The sequence below is a fragment of the Diadema antillarum genome, unplaced genomic scaffold (assembly GCF_040938485.1).
Source record: "Diadema antillarum isolate AM-2024a unplaced genomic scaffold, OU_Dant_1.0 scf00000159, whole genome shotgun sequence".
NCBI lineage: Eukaryota > Metazoa > Echinodermata > Echinoidea > Diadematoida > Diadematidae > Diadema > Diadema antillarum.
Genome location: NW_027271048.1, coordinates 705847 through 725520, shown reverse-complemented (window position 1 = coordinate 725520; position 19674 = coordinate 705847). Strand labels below are relative to the sequence as shown.

Sequence of the window (19674 nt, the reverse complement as noted above, 5' to 3'; positions counted from 1 at the left end):
CAGGATATGATGCTTACAATTACAATTGATTGTATATTATTGAAATATGTATTCCTTTGTATCGCAACCACCGACGACTGTTCAGAGTGTGTACTGGGATGAGAAGTTACAAGAGTTGTTTTGTTCTAGTGATGAATATATCAGATAGAGGTATATATCATTTATTTTTATTCATAGTACTGATCTGTTGATGGATAGGTGTATATCAATGACATATGCAAGCTTTGGCATGGGAAGGTGAAATGATCGGAGGCGTACAACATGTGGATTGATTGGAAAAAGTCTTATGTTTTACAGACTTTCTGTGTCTTTTTGGTTTTTTGTTTTGTTTTGTTTTGTTTTGTTTTGTTTGCTTTGTTTCAAACAGGTGAAACCCTGTAAAAAGTACTGAAGGTTCCAGAAACAGAGAAATGAGATACCAGGAGTTAAGATGGAGGCGATTTGTCACTTTCTCTCTCACTCTCTCTCTCTCTCTCTTCTCCCTCTATCTCTCTCTCTTTCTATATGCGGTGTATTCTTCTTCTCTTTTTTTGCGTAAACCTACGCTATATGAACTGTCACAATTCTTGTCCATTTTCGTGAATGTGTTCTGTGGAAATATTTTTTTACGATACGCGATGCAGAGAGGTTGGAATGCCAATCGTGGGGCTGTCGTCGCACCTGAAGCATTCGGGAGTCACCGTATTCAAGACCGAGTTGGGAAAGAGTAAATTAAAATGTAGAGAGTTTGTGCTAGAGATGTACATTGTTTATCTTTTACAATGCGTAGAAATAGCTTTCTTTGTAAAGCGTGGTGCAATTTATATCCCAAAGGGTGGTGGCTTGTCCTGTGTAATCCTCTGCTTTTAATTGGATGAATTTTGTCTTACTTTTGATGAAATTGTATATGTAGTCCCAAGATTTTTATTTTTACAAAGTAACACTGCCCTATAAATATCTCACCCTGTTTTAGATTTGTGATTTTGTCGATTGGAGGCAAGTATATGCATTTTTGCTTCTTCTTTTTTTTTAGTTGTGAATTGTGGTTAAACCGATTACCAAGTAGTCATTTGGTCACATGTTGTATGTACTTTACTGAAATGACGGAGTTCTGTCTACGAGATGTATTTATTGTAAAATTCTTGATCTGAATGAATTGTAATTATTGTCAACTGACAACGAATATTTGAAAATGAAGATAAAGTTTCAATGAAATTTTTGAATGTAAAATCTTGGTGCAGTCACTAAAAGTGTTTGCGTACAAAAGTCCTTGAACCTAAATGAAAACATTTGCAGCTGGATTCTTCTTTTTTTTCTTCTTCTTCTTTTTTTTTTTTAATTGACCCAAACTGTACTCATTTGAGATTTAATGTAATACAAGAATAAGAATGAAATGAGTCAAATCCAGGTACTACTATTCATGTAAATATACAGAAATGATGACTGAATATCCATTGTTTCCATCTTGTCAAAAGCCATTCTGGAGTTCAGCACAATGTGCTATTAAAATTAATTCCAAATAGGCCACTTTCGAAGCGGCCTGGGTCATACTGTACAGAGTTTGCCAGATTTGGAGTCTACATTTTTCCCCCTTGTCACTTTTAAGATATATTTTGGGGTTCCTTTGAATGAAATGGTAGTTTAATGTAAATATTCTGTGTGAGAACTGAAATTCAACTTGTCCAGATTTGTTTTATGTTTTTTGTTGTTGATGTTGTTGCTTATCATATATATCATGTAAGAGTAAAACGAAAAAAAAAAGAGAGATAGCATTGACAAGACCAAGAGATTATTCTATTAATCTGTTTGTGTACAAATAAAAACACTGACACAGATCAGAATGCAGGTGTCTTCGCTTTTTGGTCTTTCTTCAAAGTTTTGTCATGAAGGATGCGAGTTGTGATTATTTGTGACCGTGCATCACATAACCAACAAAAAGTTGCACGCCCCAAATTTAAGTGAGGACTCAGAGGTAAAATAGGTGAAATGGGTCAACACAGTCAATCTTGCATTTCTCATATTTTGTGTTTCTACATTACTCTAAAGTTTGGGATCATAAAACGAATGGAAAATTGCCTTTTCAGCAGTTCTTCTTGAACACTTTTTTTTTTTCAGTAGTATGATTAGGTAGGTCTTAAATGCCCTTTTTTATTCTTAAAAATCCTTTACACACTCTTCACTTTCCATTCTAATAACTTTGGAAAAGATGATGCTATTGCTTTATAAGTTTGTATTAGTAATGTATAGAATGTTCTACTATAGCATGCCCAATTTAAGCTTGTTCAAATAATCCTGATATTATGGTGTTTTACATCTTGTTTTTCGTCCTATTCATTGCACACCTAGCACAGCGTGGTAAGATTAAACGCTCGAATAGACCCTGTATTTCGGAGCCTCTTTTCTCAGGACACACTTTTCCAGAGTGTGCGTTTTCTTTTCCGTATTTAGATAGGTTAAGAGAGTCCATTTCAATTGAGTTTTGCATCATTTTAAAGCTTAAAGACTGCTGTTTTGAGATCTGCTAAAAATCCATGTCTGGCAACTTTTTGTTGGTTTTGTGATGCAGGGTCACATTGGTGTTCCCTACTTTTATTCCAAGTGGTTCTTGACAGGAATGTGAGAGAAAATGATGACTAGTCCATCCAGTTTCCAGTATCAAAAGGGGAGCGGTGGAGGGATTTCCGTCAGTTATGGTATGTTTGACTACAGTCAAAAGATTCATGTGTTTGTTAGCTGCTATAATTGGTAATATAGCAACTGCTGCTATAAATTTGTCGCTGATTAGAAGTGAAATGTATGTAATGTATATAATTATCATTGTCAGTAGTAGTATAGGTAGTGGTACCGTACTAATAGTGTGCGTTTCAAGCTTTTCCAAGTTAGTCTGATTAGAAGGTATAAAATCTTAAGTGTATAACAGAAATCAGATAAAGATTTATAGGGAAGTTATGAAATTGTGCAGTTTTGCTATTTTCTGCAGAACAGTTCTTGTTCAGTTGATATGAATATGTAAATGAGAGAGCAGATGATGTCATTACCTCACCTCAATTTTCCCTTGATTGTGTTTTAAAAAAAAGGACAAAAATTCAGTGTTTATGTTATTAAAGTGTAAAACGATGTTATTTTTGGTAGAATAACTTCAGAATAATGGTCAATTAGATATAGCACGATTTGAGACAGGGATGTGATTAAGTTTGAATGAAAAGCTGGAAATGAAAACATTTTATGCACAAACTATTTGGCAAGTTGTGAGGGGATGATGTCATCACTTCACTATTTGCATATTCATATGACTGTTCAAGAACTGTTTCTTGAAAAATTAGCAAAATTTTAAAACGTCATAACTTCCTTATTTTTTCATCTGATTTTAATCAAATCTTTATTATATAATTGTGCTACGAAAATTTAACTCCTTTTCGGACCAACTTTCAACTGCACTGGAATTTCCCTTTAATATCTTGTACGCTTTTAAGGTTTGGTGAAGCCACCTTTTGAAGCATGCAATGTAGACACAATAGACTCCCAACTCCAAAGACCAGACCGTGTTAGTTTTGATGTCAGATTTGCCCACTGGGGCTGGGAGCCTTTGATAATGACTTTGATATCTTTCCCTTTCACCCACTACTGTAAAAGTGGAAATTTTCACACATTTGTTGCAACAAGAAACCGGTCCAAATTTTTTTTTTTGCTTTTTACATTTTACGCTACTTTAGGTTTTGATTCTGCGGAATTAAAAACACCCAAAATTCACCTCACTCACACAAAAATTTCCACTTTTACAATACTTTTGGCTGCATGTACATCGTATCCTGACATGGGGTGTTTTGTATTCTAGTCACACGCATCGATACCATCTCAAGGTACGATGTGTTCATCTCATGGCAAAATCATACACAAGAAATGTCCTCCACTGACCGGTCCACAGACCACAGACCCAGTAGCGTGTGGGATTCATGCAGTGGGAAGGCTGGCCTGGTTTGGATATATTTGAGAATCTCCGTATAGAATTGTGTACAGCTTTGTCAATGATAACTATGTATTAAAGCACAGACACTGCTGCAAAATCTCGAATGGAGTCAACTGCTACAGATGAGCGTATGCTTCAATGCATGTATTCGCTGACCGGTTGCTATCCATGTTTTTTAAATGTACCCCGGTGGGCAGCGAATGAATTGGACCAACCATGAATCCCGACGCTACTAGGTCTTTTAAGGCCATCGCACACTATATGACTTTCGGTCACACGACTGACCGACTTTGGATCTGAAATAAACAAGTGTGTTTATTCTGAGGCTACTGAGATTTTATTTCCGATCCAAAGTCGGTCAGTCGTGTGATCAGAAGTCGTATAGTGTGCAGTGGCTTTAAGACATTCTCAGGTTATCCTTTCACTGAATGGCATCAAGAAAAGTGGACTTTCACAAGGATGGGTATCAAAGAGACATGGTTGTTATAATGTTTTCATTTTTGTCTAGTTTATTTGCAACACCCATGGAATAGTGATCTTGACACATACTTTGTGTGTGGTGCACAGATAATATATGCAATACTCATTTTTTTTTTCCATCTAAAAACTTTTTCAAAGTTGGTTTGGTTTCGTAGAAACAACTTCACAAGCCACTTTTTCGTTCACAATAACAAAATAGTTCATCTCTTGGAGACTTAAAGCATTTATAATTTACACTTCTTGTTTAACACTTTGTGTTTTTTCTATTTTTTCTTCTGCTGTGTATCCACATATACACTTTGTACTGAATATACATTTTTTTAACAACGAAATACACATCCTCAACATCTGCATAAATACTTTGGCTCAACAGGGAAAAAAATAGATGAGATATCAAATCATAATCCACAATTAATTCATAAGGCAAAATAAATAAATTCAAACACCTCCATCTTTGCCAGGTATTCATAACCTCCATCTGATACTACATGAAGTGGACAAATTAAACTCCACAAAGCAAGAACGGAGAAAGCAAATGCTCCATATCAACATCAAATGCAAAGCATCTATCTATGGAAGCAGCCTGTTAAACATATTTTGATACTCTCCCAACACTGGTTATATAATGACTCCACAATTTGTTCGCCACATTCACATTTGCTCTGCCTTTGCCACATGATGGCATGCCCTTGCCTATTTGGCTGCCACTACCATAAAAAAACAAAAACAAACAAACAAACAAATGATAGAAAAAGAAGACTACTGGTCTATGAAGAAGGAAAAAAGGCAAACACTGTTACCCCCTCCCCCTCCCTCCTCCCCCCCCCCAAAAAAAAAAATTATGTTGAATACGATGCACAAAATTGTGCCTCAAAATTAACATTAAAATATTTGTTAGCTCGTTTATGCCAATTTACCCTTCCTGTTTGAACTGTCAATTTGTTTCTTGTTGTCTTTTATTTACTCTCACTTTCTGCACAAGTTACAGCAATATCAAGCACTTAGGTTGGCATATGGACGGGACATGACACTAGTATTATATGCCATCGTCAAGCAGCAGCTTTACACTGTGACACTCCTATCACACTTCCCAGGTATCTGGTACACGTTTTCCCTCCTTTTCTTTCAACAAATCATATCATTAATTGATACCATAACACAACAAAGAACCAAAGTTAACTCTTGATTGAACAGAAAATAATGTAGGAAGGATTTCAATCATGTAGATGTAATCAAGTTATTGATCTGACTGCTATTAACTCTTTCTGTGCCAGGTATTTCACACAGTGTGTGCAATGCTGTGGGGTCTTCTGCACCAAATGGTACTCAAAGCACCCCAAAGGGTTTGTTCAAAGGGAACCACACATTCCAGCATAAGACTGCATGAAATTGTGTAACAAAATTGGAACATCATTTGTTAATGAAAAGTCATAGAATAGTTGTAAATAGTAGTCGTCAGATAAAGACAGCCTCTTTGGGGCCCTGTGGTATCGAACTTAGAAAATTGTTTGCTACCCGAGAGCAGAAAACCAAACAGAAAGTATTAGGTCATCAGACTCCCTTGTAGGGTTCTTCTGCATAAAGCCACGTAATCATATTCAAAGAATTTTCAGGATGCTGAAATGTCAATCTTGCAATGTTGAGGGAAAATATCAGAAATTTTACGGCAGTATCATGCAGTGAACCAAACCAAAGCTACAATCAAAAAACTTATGATGGGATATAATGCAGACATTCCTAACTCTCGCTAAAAAAGGGGGGAGGGTCGGAGGGCAATGCACCTTCTGGCCACTCACAACACCTGTGCACAAAGCACATCCCCTACCACCTCTTTTGTTGAACGAAAAGTGTATAAAACTTGTAAATGTAAATGATATAGATTTCAGACCAGTTCAAACAATTTGAAGCAGAGTGCAAGTTCCTTCATTGCCAGAGCAGTGTGCAGGCAGTACCACACAGTTTTGAGTGTCAGCGTTGGCGCAAAGTTGGAGGCGCGTATGTACAGTAGCAGGTTCCTCATCGAGCGAGACTTTGCGGATAGAAGAAGCCTGCCTAGTCTACCACTGCATTGGAAAATATTTACATCAGGAAAAGTCTGCATAAAGTCATGCATTGCCCTAAATCACCGAGTCCATGCCAACAAGATGAATATTTGATTTGCCTAAAAACCTCCAAATTTGCAAGGTCATCCATACTGCACCAGTAACACAAAGGCACGTTCACACATACATTGCGAGGAAAAAAGTACAAAGATATCCATTTCTCCTCCAGTAAAAAGGAATGAATTAAGAAAAAAATATGGTACACCTCACATGTCAGTATATCTCACAGGTTAAATGAGAAATATGATTTGGAAGAGCTGACCACATTCTTAGAGAGCTAACAATGAGTTGTTTGGTTTCAGTACACTCTTGCGTCCAATTCATACCGTCTGCTTTTCAGGCTTCTGCATCTGCAGGAATACATAATATATGTACGTAGCCATGAGTAATAGCTTGACAATCGATTCTTTCCCACAAATTAGAGCAAAAACAAATATCATCTGTTTTGAAGATGTTTCTAGCATAGTCTTTGCTAGAACACTGACATAACTTCAGTCCAAAAAAAGAGTCAAAAGAAATCAAATTGATATTAATGGGACATCCAGATTGAAACATATACTGTAAAATGAGACATATTCACTGTAACATCATTTTTGTACTCATACTTGCTCATCATGCATACGCCTGGAATAGGATCATACTTCCTAGTATTTCTCTGCACAGATCTTGTGCACAAAGAACCGAGTTCTTTTATGGTGTCTGCAAGTCCTCGATCATGACAATGCATCATACCTGGAAAAAGCTTGTTTCATGTTTCAAGTACAGCTTCAGAACCATCATCCCAGCCACTCTAAGCTGTGGGACTGCATTGCATTTTAAACTGTACAAATGTGAGAGGAGCATTTTTTTTTTTTTTTTTTGTATAAGGAAGTGCCATATGAAACATACAAAATCTATAAATTATTTTGACATACATAATAAGACCAGTTTCACCTCACATGGGGCTTTAGTATCTTATCGCTTGTTCAGTACTCACACACATGTCCAATATAAATTTTATAAACCTTTAAACCTCTCATAGATATAATTTCTCACACAATGCACCAGTGAAAAACACATATAGGAATATTAACGTGACCAAATCATCCCAAAAGAAATTAAAGCATGTTTTTAACATTTTTGCATGGGTTCTCATCAGGTCAACCCCAAATGTAAATTCTAAAAATAAAACAAAACATTGAGACACATGAATGTGGATATGTCATTACTTAAGAAAGCTATTACATGTAAATCAATGTCACTCATAAACTTCAAAAAGCCAGGTGCTACACATTCTGCTTCAAATAAACCAAAGATTTCAGCAATTGTAAAAAAACAAAAACAAAGAACACAGAGAAATCACTTCTTTCCCCATATATCTTATTGAAAGATCTGAGCACATATTATCAGATATGAGATAATCGCAAACAGGACAGTGTCTCGTGTTTGGGAGATGATAGCCATTCTTTCAAATTATCAAAAGGGCGACTTCATGTAATTTAATTACCTGTATGCTGTTGATCCCCCGTCGATTTGTGGTAGATAGATTTAACCCTATCAGTCCTTTTGAGAGAATTGATTGTGAGAGAGTAAACTCCCTCCTTCTAACAGTGAAAAAAAGAATTCAGAGTATTACTATTGCAGAGAGAGAAAAAAAACAACAACGGCAGGAGGCAGAGGAGACACTGGCCTTCATTCAAGACTGATGTGACTTTGACTGTTTTCACAAAGGTCAAGAAATGTGATAGCAATGCTGAATTACACTCACCATTCCAATTACAATTAGAATTATTATCAGTACACACGACCGACGAAGGCTCGCCCATTCTGCAGTTTTGTTTTGTTTTTATTTTAGAGCAGGAAGAGGAGGTGCGGCTTCTTTCCGAGTTCCCATCATAATCACTCTTGGGTGGTAAGGAGCATGGTTTTTCTGCAGAAGTGGTTGAAAGGTCACTGTAAGCTCTGCCCCCCAAGAACATGATTTTAAGGTGAATTCGTACACACGACTGTTCCACATTTCTGGAGAATTGTCTCTGGAAAACACCTCTGGACCGTCATTTACGTAGCGATTTGAATTATGTTTCAAATCACCTTCCACGATTCCAGTTTGCATACACATGGCCAAAATGCGTCGTTTGAATTATGATTCGAGTAATGCATCACTAGAATCATGATTCAAATTACGCACTCTCGGTATGTGTGAAAACAACCTTAATCACACAAATGTGAACACAAACAAAAACCAACACTTTGGACATCTCCCTGACAGCAGTTAGAGAATTGTCAAGTACCACAGTATACTAGCTTAGAGCATTGTATGGAGGTTATTCCACAGCAGTTTTCTTGACCTCTTCACAAACATCCACACAAATGACTTTTCTTGCCTTCCACAATGAACAAGCTACCACTGTACTTCTATCAACAGCTTGCTATTCGTTACACACAGAACACCCATTTGCTTTTTCCGGACGCATAAAAATGCCTACAACAGTTTTCTCCACGCCTAATATGAACCATTGAACTATTCAAGTTTAGTGTTCTGTATACTTTCGGCACAATGACTTCCTGTAAAGATCTACTGCAGTGACATAGAAGCGATAGTGCATCAGAAATTTTGAGGAAAAAAACAGGAAAGTATGGACAAATGTATGACCATTCAATTTTTGTTTTGGCATTTTTTTTTTTGCACAATTATCAAAAATGTAAATTTCTTCACAACAAATAGATGTCCAAAATGTTTCATAGGCCACAATTTCATAACACAGACAAAATTATCACTCATGAAATTGCAATCATCTCAGAGATACTAAATGAACATGTAGAACATGCGTCTGCTTGACTTTTGAATCTAAACTACCAGTATGTATTCATCAAATTTTGATCACAGCTTCACTGAGCTGCACATTTTTCACTGTTTTTCATTTGATTTTTCTGTCGGAAGTTTCTATTTCTGGTGGTCATACCATCCAGGAGGAACTTGGTCCAGCTTTCTACCTCAAGAAGTCGCCAAGCTGTGTGTTACACAATTCAAATTCCACACTTGACACAATCATTTGCAAAAGCCTATTGGTGATTGGTGGACTATGAAGACCTCTCTGAAGGAGAGGGCCACAGGGCAAGGCCTGAATGCAACACCCCAAATCAACCATCAGATCTTGACCTCCCTTTCAAAGACAAGCGTTCCCTCTATGGTACTGTCGTCGTTCTGTTTTTTCACGAGACCTACAAAGCATTCAGGGAGACAACAAGGCACATTGTATCCACACAACGTAGAGATACTGAAGATCGAGACAACTATATTCCTTTCACAATCCAGTACGAACAGCTCCAACTAGTGGAATGAAATCCCACGATGCCACGCACTCGAGACATCATGGACAAACTCCCACAAGACTAACATTCAGAGAAACAACATTTGAATGCAGAATCAATTCTGCACACGGCGAGATGTAACAAATAACAGCTGCACGTCAAACTATATCTGCAGTCTTTGCTGGAATATGTCATTCATCCATACCTACAGTGCCGCTAATAACATCCTTTAAGTAGTGAACATTTCATCATTGAGGGTTCTATTCTTCACACAATCATTTACTGAAAGACTAAAAAGAATCTTCGTCTTCTTCTTTCATTAACCTTGTCGTCACTTTTGGTATTTGCAAATCCATGTTACTTTGAGGGACAGAATTATATAACTGGAAAATCACGGTTTCCACAGGATTGCCTCCATGAAATTACTGAGCGCTGTGTAAAGAAATTCCATTTTCATCAATTTTGTTTTAATACACGCTGTTGCTTTCTTCTTTGGGCATACTTGTAAAAGTCTTTCATAGCAATAGCCCATTTCTAAGACACCACACATGGTGGTTTGGCATTGCATTCTTTTTAGTACAATTTGCACTTACTTCATATTGGCAACACAAATAATGGGCCCCTTACTGCTATGTTTCCCTCTCAAATCGGTAAATTTTGGTACCAGCATTTATTCAATAATATTATATTGATATCCTTGCCTCCATAACAAACAAACGAATGACCAAACAAAACACACAAGCATACTCTTATAAAATAAATAGACGTATGAATGCATGTACACTTTTTACTTTAGTAACAAAGTAAATACAGTGAATGTGACGGGCCGAGTAGTGAAGCAAAGATGAAATGTACACTCGTGTAGAACTCATTCTAACTTGAAGAAAGGGGACACTCTGCCGCCAGTCACAGTCTTCCTTGTGTTACCACGGGCTTGCCACTGTCAGTGAGCATTTCATCTGAGCAGAGGACATCTTACATATCATGCTAACGCCTACTGGTTGCTCATTGGTGTCTTTACGTTGCTCGGGATGAGGACCAACACATCGTGATGCCCCTCGGCTGCACCCCCGTGCCCCAGGAAAAAACAGTCACGTTGGAAGGGATGGAGTGGAGGGTGGGGTGGGGCTCTTCAAAGAGATGGGGAGGTCCATCTTCACTGGATGTAGTGGGAGTAGGAGGCTCTGGAGCTGGGACTTGGTGTGGTTCTGCCCGCAGCCCGGCATCGCCATGACGACATGGATGCTCTCGTGTTCCTGCTTCCATCTCTTCCACACCACACAGTGGTATCGTAGCGACATCTGGAAAAGAAGCAAAAGATAAAAATAAGACAAAGTTCTTCTTTATTATCCGACAAATGATTATCAATATTGGGGAGGTTGATAATAACATGTTAACTCCAGGAAGGATGTTGTTTGTAGAAACGCTTTACTCATCTGGCTTCAGGGATCTAAATGATATGAAAATTTGAATACATCACATATTTTAATCTTAGAAACTTGGATATTTGAAAAAAAAAAAAAAAGGTTATAAAACAAAGTTGGAAGTAAAAAGAAAATGATGAGCCACTTTTCTTATATTTCTTGCAAAACAATTAAGAAAATGTTTGGGACTGAGCATTATGATTTCGCATAACACATACAATGTACAAATATAACTCTTGACCACTTCCACATGCAGTTATTGGTATAATTAGAACTTCATCAGTCTTGATATGCTGATGCTCAATGTCTATTTCATTCTTAGAAACTGAGAGCATACCATAAATGTCAGACATGCTTAAGTTTAAGATATTACTCATTAAAAACAGATGTCTGCACCCATGTAATGTTGTGAAGTCTTGTCGTCTGGCTACCATGAGACTACCTAAGAGTTCTGACCATATGAGATTGGGTCCACTGATTGATGGAGTTCTTGCCATTCTCTGGCAGTGATGCTAAAATTTGCCCATCAAACCCACACATGGTTTTGGCTTCACTGTAATGCTCAAGACCATAGATGGCGCTTTAGCACATTATGTATTTTTTTGCAAGCTCAAGTCTTGAGATTTTGTATTGCAGTACAAAAATCACCACTGTGCAGTCCACAAGGACAAACTGCTGTATGTGTCTGTGGGGGGGGGGGGGGGGGGGGGGAGGGGAGACACAGTCAGGATTTTTGAAAAACAATGAACAACACTATTTTCTACTATCATGAACAACACTATTTTCTACTATCATTCAAAAGGCATTTCATACTGAAAAAAAAATTCAAGTAATATTTGTAAATGATTTCATACAACAATACAATGCTTTAAATAATGCCTCCGGCGACACTTCGTGGCGGAGGCATAAAAACAGGGAAAATAAAATCTACGTAAGATAAGGTGCAAATGTTCATTGCAAAAACTGATGTTAATATAGAAAACTTGACATGAGGAACAAAGTTTTATATCTATTTCATGCTTTGTCCGGTATCATCACCAAACTACTAACATTAAGTCACACTGATAATCTTAATGAAACATTTCCCGAGACGCCAATCAAATTGATTTGCTGCTCATCAAGAATACAACTCACCTTTCCTAGACTACTCAGAAATGCCCTACTACAGGTTATCAAATTACATTTCGGGACAGAAACTTGTGCCTAATTTCCATAGACCATGTGAAACAAACCAAGACATCTGTGTATATCCTGTTGGAACGGGCAGAACTGCTTGTCTGCTAGACGTACAAAAAAAAATAAATGCTTGTTGTTCCTGATTCTTGCTTTCTTTGCAAATAACGGATGCGACAATCTCCTAGATGCTGCAAATCATATTTCGCAAGCAGTAATCCCTTGATTATGGCGAATGCATGGAAGATAGGGGAAAATGACATACTTATTCTAGAATCGAGATCAATTCATTCGGGTGACCACTGAATGAAATCATATTCTTCAGTTCCAATTTATTGACGGCTGAATGCATGCGCGTTGACTCATTTGCTGAGGAAGTGGGGCAGCAAATCAAATGTCTTTTGTTAAAACATCTGTCCAATTGAAATGGAAAGAGGCATCTACAAACCGCAGCCCCTTGGTTAGTGTGCTGGTGTCGGTAACACAGATGCGATTTTCCCATCCCCCACCCCTTCCCGATCTCCACCAACCTCCTTCCCCGGCTCTGCCCGTCTTCCATTATTAGATTCTCTCCCTCCTTTCTCCCCGGCGCAGGCAATTACCATACAATGGGCCGAATGTGACGCACAGACGACTTTTCATGAGATATGGAAATATGTCTCGATCCCTCTCTCCACGTTTATGAGCTGCCTCATTTCGTGGCCTAGATCCCGCCAAGTGATGTTGTTCTACCCACGCATTAAGTCTGATTCCCCTCGCTGTATTCACATTGGCAGCTCTCCGCCAGGTTTAGATGCTTGTCTTGACAGAGAGAGCATCGATAGCTGAGATTTTGTGCCTCTTTAGAGACGAGACACTACAACTGTCCATCCCAATATGAAATAAATCTCCCCAGGTTTAAGGTAGAAATGGCCTTCTGTTTCTTTACAGTAACAAAAACTTCATGATGATTAGACAAACAAACAAAAATTATGGTGCTGCTGCAGGTGCAGTCATGCTCCATTCCTTAAAAATAAAACATATACCGTTATGTGAAAAAAAGAATTAAAAGGAAAATGCTCAGATGCTATAGGTGGGACTTATGATCACGACCAGTTTGCACACTGCATCCTGACAAATAAAATGATGACAATGAATTATGCATATTCTTACCAAAATTGAACCTACATAGACAAAACTTTGATGCAATACACTCATTAACCCATTGAGGACGGGCTGATTTTGCTACAACACGCATTTCCCATAGACACTTGCCCGAGTATACTTGGGACTCGTCCTCAATGGGTTAAAATCTACAAATTAGAACAATTCTGTGCGAACCAAGTGCAGTTAGCTACTCTCTGTGCGGTTAAAACTACTCTCCTGTTTATTCTATAAAGTCTAAACGGAGAGAGATGGCCAAGCCCTTGCGCGCTTTTTATCCGTATGCTAAACCCTCAGCTGTAGGGCCGATGATACATTGTCAGTGTGAACACGCCCCGCCAAGACATGGAGTGAATAACCTGGAAGAGTAGAGCAGCCAGTGCAGAGAGGGCACATGTCATGTATCTATCAGAGTAATGCTATGCCTCTTTCTATCTATATCCACGCATAGAAAATGAGGCATGCAAGAACCCAGCTATCTATCTAGCCACGGTACAACAAAGACGAGGTATGGCTCTATACTGTATACTGCACAGATAGGAAGTAACCTTGTCAGAGTGACAATCTTTAGCCTTTCATCGATTAAGAAATAAAACAAAAGAGAAGAATGCTTGTGAGATAAATATAATTGACTTCCAAGAAGCCCTGTTGTCTGCAGGAGGGAAAACAAGATCTCTTGATATTACTGCACTCGGTCAATGTCAAAAAAAGAAAAACTTGAACATAGAATGACCACACCTTTATCAAGACAACAGTTGCATGCAAAGTAGAGGACTGTGAGATAAACACTTCTCCAGGAAAGACAGATATGTTGTCGATGGACAGATAGATAGATAGGCAGACAGATAAACAGATTGAACAAATGAAAAATGCACACCCACACATGAACTTTATAGTAACTCTTATGCATTTTTAAATGCAGTCATAGGAAGTGGCATTTACAAAGTTGAATACAGCCATAAATATGTACATACATAGGACATGATTATTATTATACAGTCACATATTTATGGGTGAAAAGTGACAGACAAACAAAAATAAACAAAAAAAAAAAACAAAACAATTACACACTGAACAACACCTGGCCTGGTTTTAAGATGTTGAACTATTGGAAAGAACACAACAGGTGTGTAATTGGTAAAGGGAAGAAGAGAGCATGGACGTATCAAATGTCAAACAGTGGAGTGTACACACACCGGTACTTGAAAATGAGGCCAGCTTTGCTTCCTATTGTCTGCCACACGAACGCGATGCAGAATTCAACATCGCGCTCATCTGCTTCTTTTTTTTCCCCATCGCAGGAAAGAAGCAAAATTTGTCCAGGAAAACTAAACAGTTGCACCTTCTTGCACAGGAGAATCTGCTTCATAAATCAAAACAGGACAGCCCAGAATACTTTAACCTTAAAAAGAAATTAAAAAAAAACTAGCACAAAACCTAATGATAACTAAACTGAGAGGCCAACCATGACAGCAAAACACTGCTTCTTATAAAATCTCATCTGTAGCTGTTAATGTAAATGTTAGACTGAAAAGAAAGAGTAGAATTTTACAAGCACAACGGTGAAAATTTGATCAAAATTGGATTAAAAAGAGAAAAATTAAAAATAGTGAAGTTTCACACATTTTCTAAAAACAGTTCTTGAACAGTCAATATGAATAACGTCACTGGGGCGACAAGACCTCGTATTGCTACAAAATGTCAAATGTTCAGGAGAGCAAAAAAACAACAACAAACAAACAAACAAACAAACAAAACATGGCAGCCAAAGCACTATATCAAATGGGATAGACTTTCTTTTGACATGCTGTGGTTGCTTCTTTTTTGGGGTAAGACAACTAGGATTTGGACAGGACGTAAATTAACAGATCATCTGACCATTAATTAAAAAAAAAAACAGTTTTACCAAAATCTGAGATACAAGGTCTTGTCACCCCAGCAATGATATGTAAATGAGTGAGCTGCTGACACCATCACCTCACAATTTTCCATTAATTGTTACATTGACAAAATTCAATTCTTCTGCGACAAAAATGTAAAACATAATGTTACTCCTGGCTGAATTAAGTTCTACAAAATACTGATCAGTCAGATATGATAGGATTAGAGACTGGAGTATAATTGAGTTTGAACAAAAAGGCTAGAAATGTCAAGATTTCATATACAAACTATGTGTATATGGCAAGTTGTGAGGCAACGACATCAACTCACTTATTTCCATATTCATAATGACTGTTCAAGAACTGATTTGTAAAAATTGGCAATTTCACACCTTCCCTAATTTTCATTTAATCTGGATAAAATTTTCACTGTTGTGCATGAAAAATTTCACTCTTTCTTTTAAGACTAACTTTTAACTTGTTCAGAATTCCCATTACAATGACATGCTTAGTTCTGAACATGCACAAAACTTAAATGATATGTGCAACAGGTATGCTAAGGTAAACTTATTGCCATAAATTTTGGGATGTCGGTGCTCTGGTCTTGCAAAAGCCAGTGCAAGAGCCTAATTTGCTAAAATTTTGTCCAATGTGATATTAACAGAGTAATTCAAGTGTCTTGAACTTTTGCCGAACCCTATGGACAGAGAGTAAAGATCATGGTGGATATGGGTTTGTGAATAATGTTAAACTACTTGGTATCAAAACAAAAGTGCAGTCTACTCTTTACTTCAACAGGTATCACCTGATTTCCTTTTTGACAAAATTGTGGCATAGCAGGAATGTACAGTCATTTTCATTTCAGTAGCTGAACAAAAATGATATAAAAACTGATCCAGTTCAATCTATTTTCCTTTCCACACATCTTCCACATCATGTGCTAACTTTTTCTGGAAAATTAAAGGGCAAAGGAGGCATGATGCAAAATTCTTTCCAGTATTTAAACAAAAAAAATCCATTTTATAACTTCACTCAGGTATGCACAAAGGAAATTGAAACACTGTGAAGACATTAAGTGTTCCTTTATGAATGTGTTTGTTTTGTTTGTAATACTGTAAAACGAGGAATATTTGCGTGCATTTTAATTTTGTGAATTTCGCGAGCGCCAAAATTTGCGAAATTAAAATGCACGCGAAAGCTTCTTGCCTACACAATATGCACTGGATGCCAGTGGCAATTCGCGAAAAATTCATGCTGCAAAAAAGGCCGTCAGCTCCAATTCGCGAAATTTTCATGCCGCGAATATATCATGTTTTACAGTATTACTTCTGATGAGTCACTCTCTTTCCCAATATACATGTCATACACTGAAAGAAGAAAGAAGTAGGAATTCTTTCCAGGTATTAGAGGCATGGAAGAAATCCACATGGGCAAAACTGACTATACGACCACTTCCATTCTCCTGTAAGACTGAACAAACTTGTAGATATAATGCTACACACTGAACTACCCTTTGGGGAGAAGCAAAGCAGCTCTCAGCTAACTGATATGAAATTCTTCTCACATGACTATATAGTCACATGACTAGTCACATGAATAGTGACACGTACAGACATTTCCTAGAATTGCTCTTTAATAAAAGTATGTTGCTGGCAGTATCAGTGCGAATCACCCAAATCATGTGTCATACTTGTCCTATAAAGTGGTCACCGTGTCCTGTCCCCTACACGTATCTGCCCTGATGATGACGTACTCCTGTCTGGATTAGGAGTGCCCACGGGTACACTGCATCACCAATCATTGGCAAAGATTATCAGCTGAAGGCTGCAGCTCAATGTGGTCTGACCCCAGAATGATGGGGAATAAGCTACCAGTGTTAAAGAGAACTTTAGCAAAGTGGAGAGCATTGTGAAAATGGATTTGGTGTCATGGAGATGGGCGACCATGACAACGACAGTGATGATGATGATGATGATGACGATGATGATGATGATGATGATAATAATGATGATAATCAGGTCTGTGATGATGATGAAGGTAAGGTGGCTAAGAATAAACCGAGTAAAAGTTAAATCTTCAAAAAAAAAATACCCTTTGTTTTGTTTGTTTGGGTTTTTTTTTAAACTCTTTTAAATCTTTAGAAATTGGTCATTCATACTGTATTAAACAAAAGGTGCATGATTACACTTTTACATAAACTGAATCTCACAGCATATTAATTTGATGATGTGGTTTGCAGAGAAAAAGTGAAAAAAATATCTCTTCCTTGAAATATACATGAGCTTCTACAAAGTTTTTCTTACACACACAAACACATGAATGTATAGCTATATGCTTAGGAGAGATCCCTTTATGCAATTTGGAAGAAATGATGAAATCCTGGCAGTTTGTACGATACATATCAACATGCAATATAAATCATCACGTGTCCTTGGAAATGTATAGGTAAACACTATTACTTTATAGTTTGATTTTCTTCAACTGAACTCCAACTTTTTTATCATTTCATGTCCTTGATCTACTTGTAATTGACTTGTCATTCTTATGAAACATTTATACACCTAAACACAAGTTTCTTTTTATATTTGCGCACGACACACTCATGCACATGTTCGCTAAAATTCCAGCAATTTACAGATGTACTACTGTACCTAGTATTCAAATTCTATTCTGTTTCAAAGCTGTCTATGGAGACTCCTTGGAGCTCACCAAAGGTTTACCTCAGGCTTGCCTGACCTTCTGATGACTGATCGTTTTGGGAGACCTACTTCAACGACAGACGTGGTCTGGAAGGGACCATGTGAAATCGACACCCTGCTTTGCATTCAGACATTTGGGTAAAAAAAACAAGACAGTTTCGATTAACGATGAAATTGTCTTTGTCTAACCTTTTGCACATATCTCCATCTTCCTGTATGTCCACTCACCATTTAAGGAAATAGTCATTCATCAAGAACTCTTATGTTCACACTTATGTCCCTGCTGTGTTATCACACATGCAAAAAATGGGTGGTATCGCAATACTGGGTAAAGATTACACAGTGTGTCTAAAATATGAAGAGATGCACGCATATCCCCCCCCCCCAACACACACACACACACAAACACTATAACGATAATCAATCAGCACCTCTCTTTCTCTTTTTTTTGCCATTTGTGTAGTGAGAGGAATTTTTATGCTGAATAATACAAAAAAGTATGTTTTTATGATTTTCTGTTAGTTTACCATGTAGCTGTATATTTGAAATTACTGCTAGGAGCAATTAGTGTTTTTTCTCTTGTAAACTACATGTTTATCTTACCATTTTGTTATACAATAAACTGTTTGCACGATTTGTCAAAATGCGAGGCTTGCTGCAAATCATAATGGTTAAATGATCCATTAATCCATTCATGGCAAATGTGCACTACTGGTGCATCAATGCTGAAAATCAACTTGTTAAATGCTGACTTGTGCTTCATCGCGATCACTCTGTTGGTTTCATCATTTAACCATTTCAGTGCCGATGAGTAAAATGTGCAGACATTTCACACACATACGTATGGACAAGAAATCAATATGGCATGCCGAGTACTAAAGGAGAAGGAAACCAAATGTGGACTAAGTAATACAGGATTCTTTGATAGTAGAGCACATCAATGAGGTTAGAGGAAAATCACAGTCTGTTCTACGGTTATAAGTTTTTGGAAGATTCAGTGCTGCCATGACTGGATGATAACACTACAACAGTTTGTGATGTCACCACAGGACATCCAGATCATTTAGAAAATATAAAGAGAACTTTATTTTTCATGAAAAGTACACATTCCCTGGACTGTTTATTGTCATACATTACCCCATGCTTTCTAAAAGAGGTACAATGTATTACTAAAATCAAGTGCTCTTTCGTTATGCCTGCAGAGTGAAAATATGTTGAGTTCTCTTTATAGTTTCCTCACATTGTTGTCCAGCAGTGGTATGAGGTCAGTAACAATTGTAGTCTTTTCATCCAGCAATGGCAGCACTGAAATTTTAAAAAATTGAAGCTTTTAAAATCTCCTATTGTACAATCTCCCCAACTGATGAGCTTTCTGCAGCTTTTAAATGGATAGTCTAATTTTCCTCAAATTCCACTGGTGTGTTCTACTAATACTGTATTGCTGCATTCACTCAAGCCACAAATTACACTTGGGTCAAGGAGGTTTTATACATGCGAGTTCCAACTGGCTGTAATTATTCAAACAGTTGTCAGATT

General features: G+C 37.5%; 1 protein-coding gene across 1 annotated transcript in view; it reads right to left on the bottom strand.

The window, feature by feature from the left end:
• Window positions 1-10902: 10902 nt before the first annotated feature.
• The window catches only part of LOC139722169 (uncharacterized), a 91509-nt gene continuing 82737 nt past the window's right edge, over window positions 10903-19674 (bottom strand). Inside the window, exon 5 of the mRNA XM_071633485.1 lies at window positions 10903-11120. Within this exon, the coding sequence (XP_071489586.1) occupies window positions 10911-11120 (210 nt within the window). The 3' untranslated portion in view covers window positions 10903-10910. The remainder of the gene's footprint in view (window positions 11121-19674) is intronic.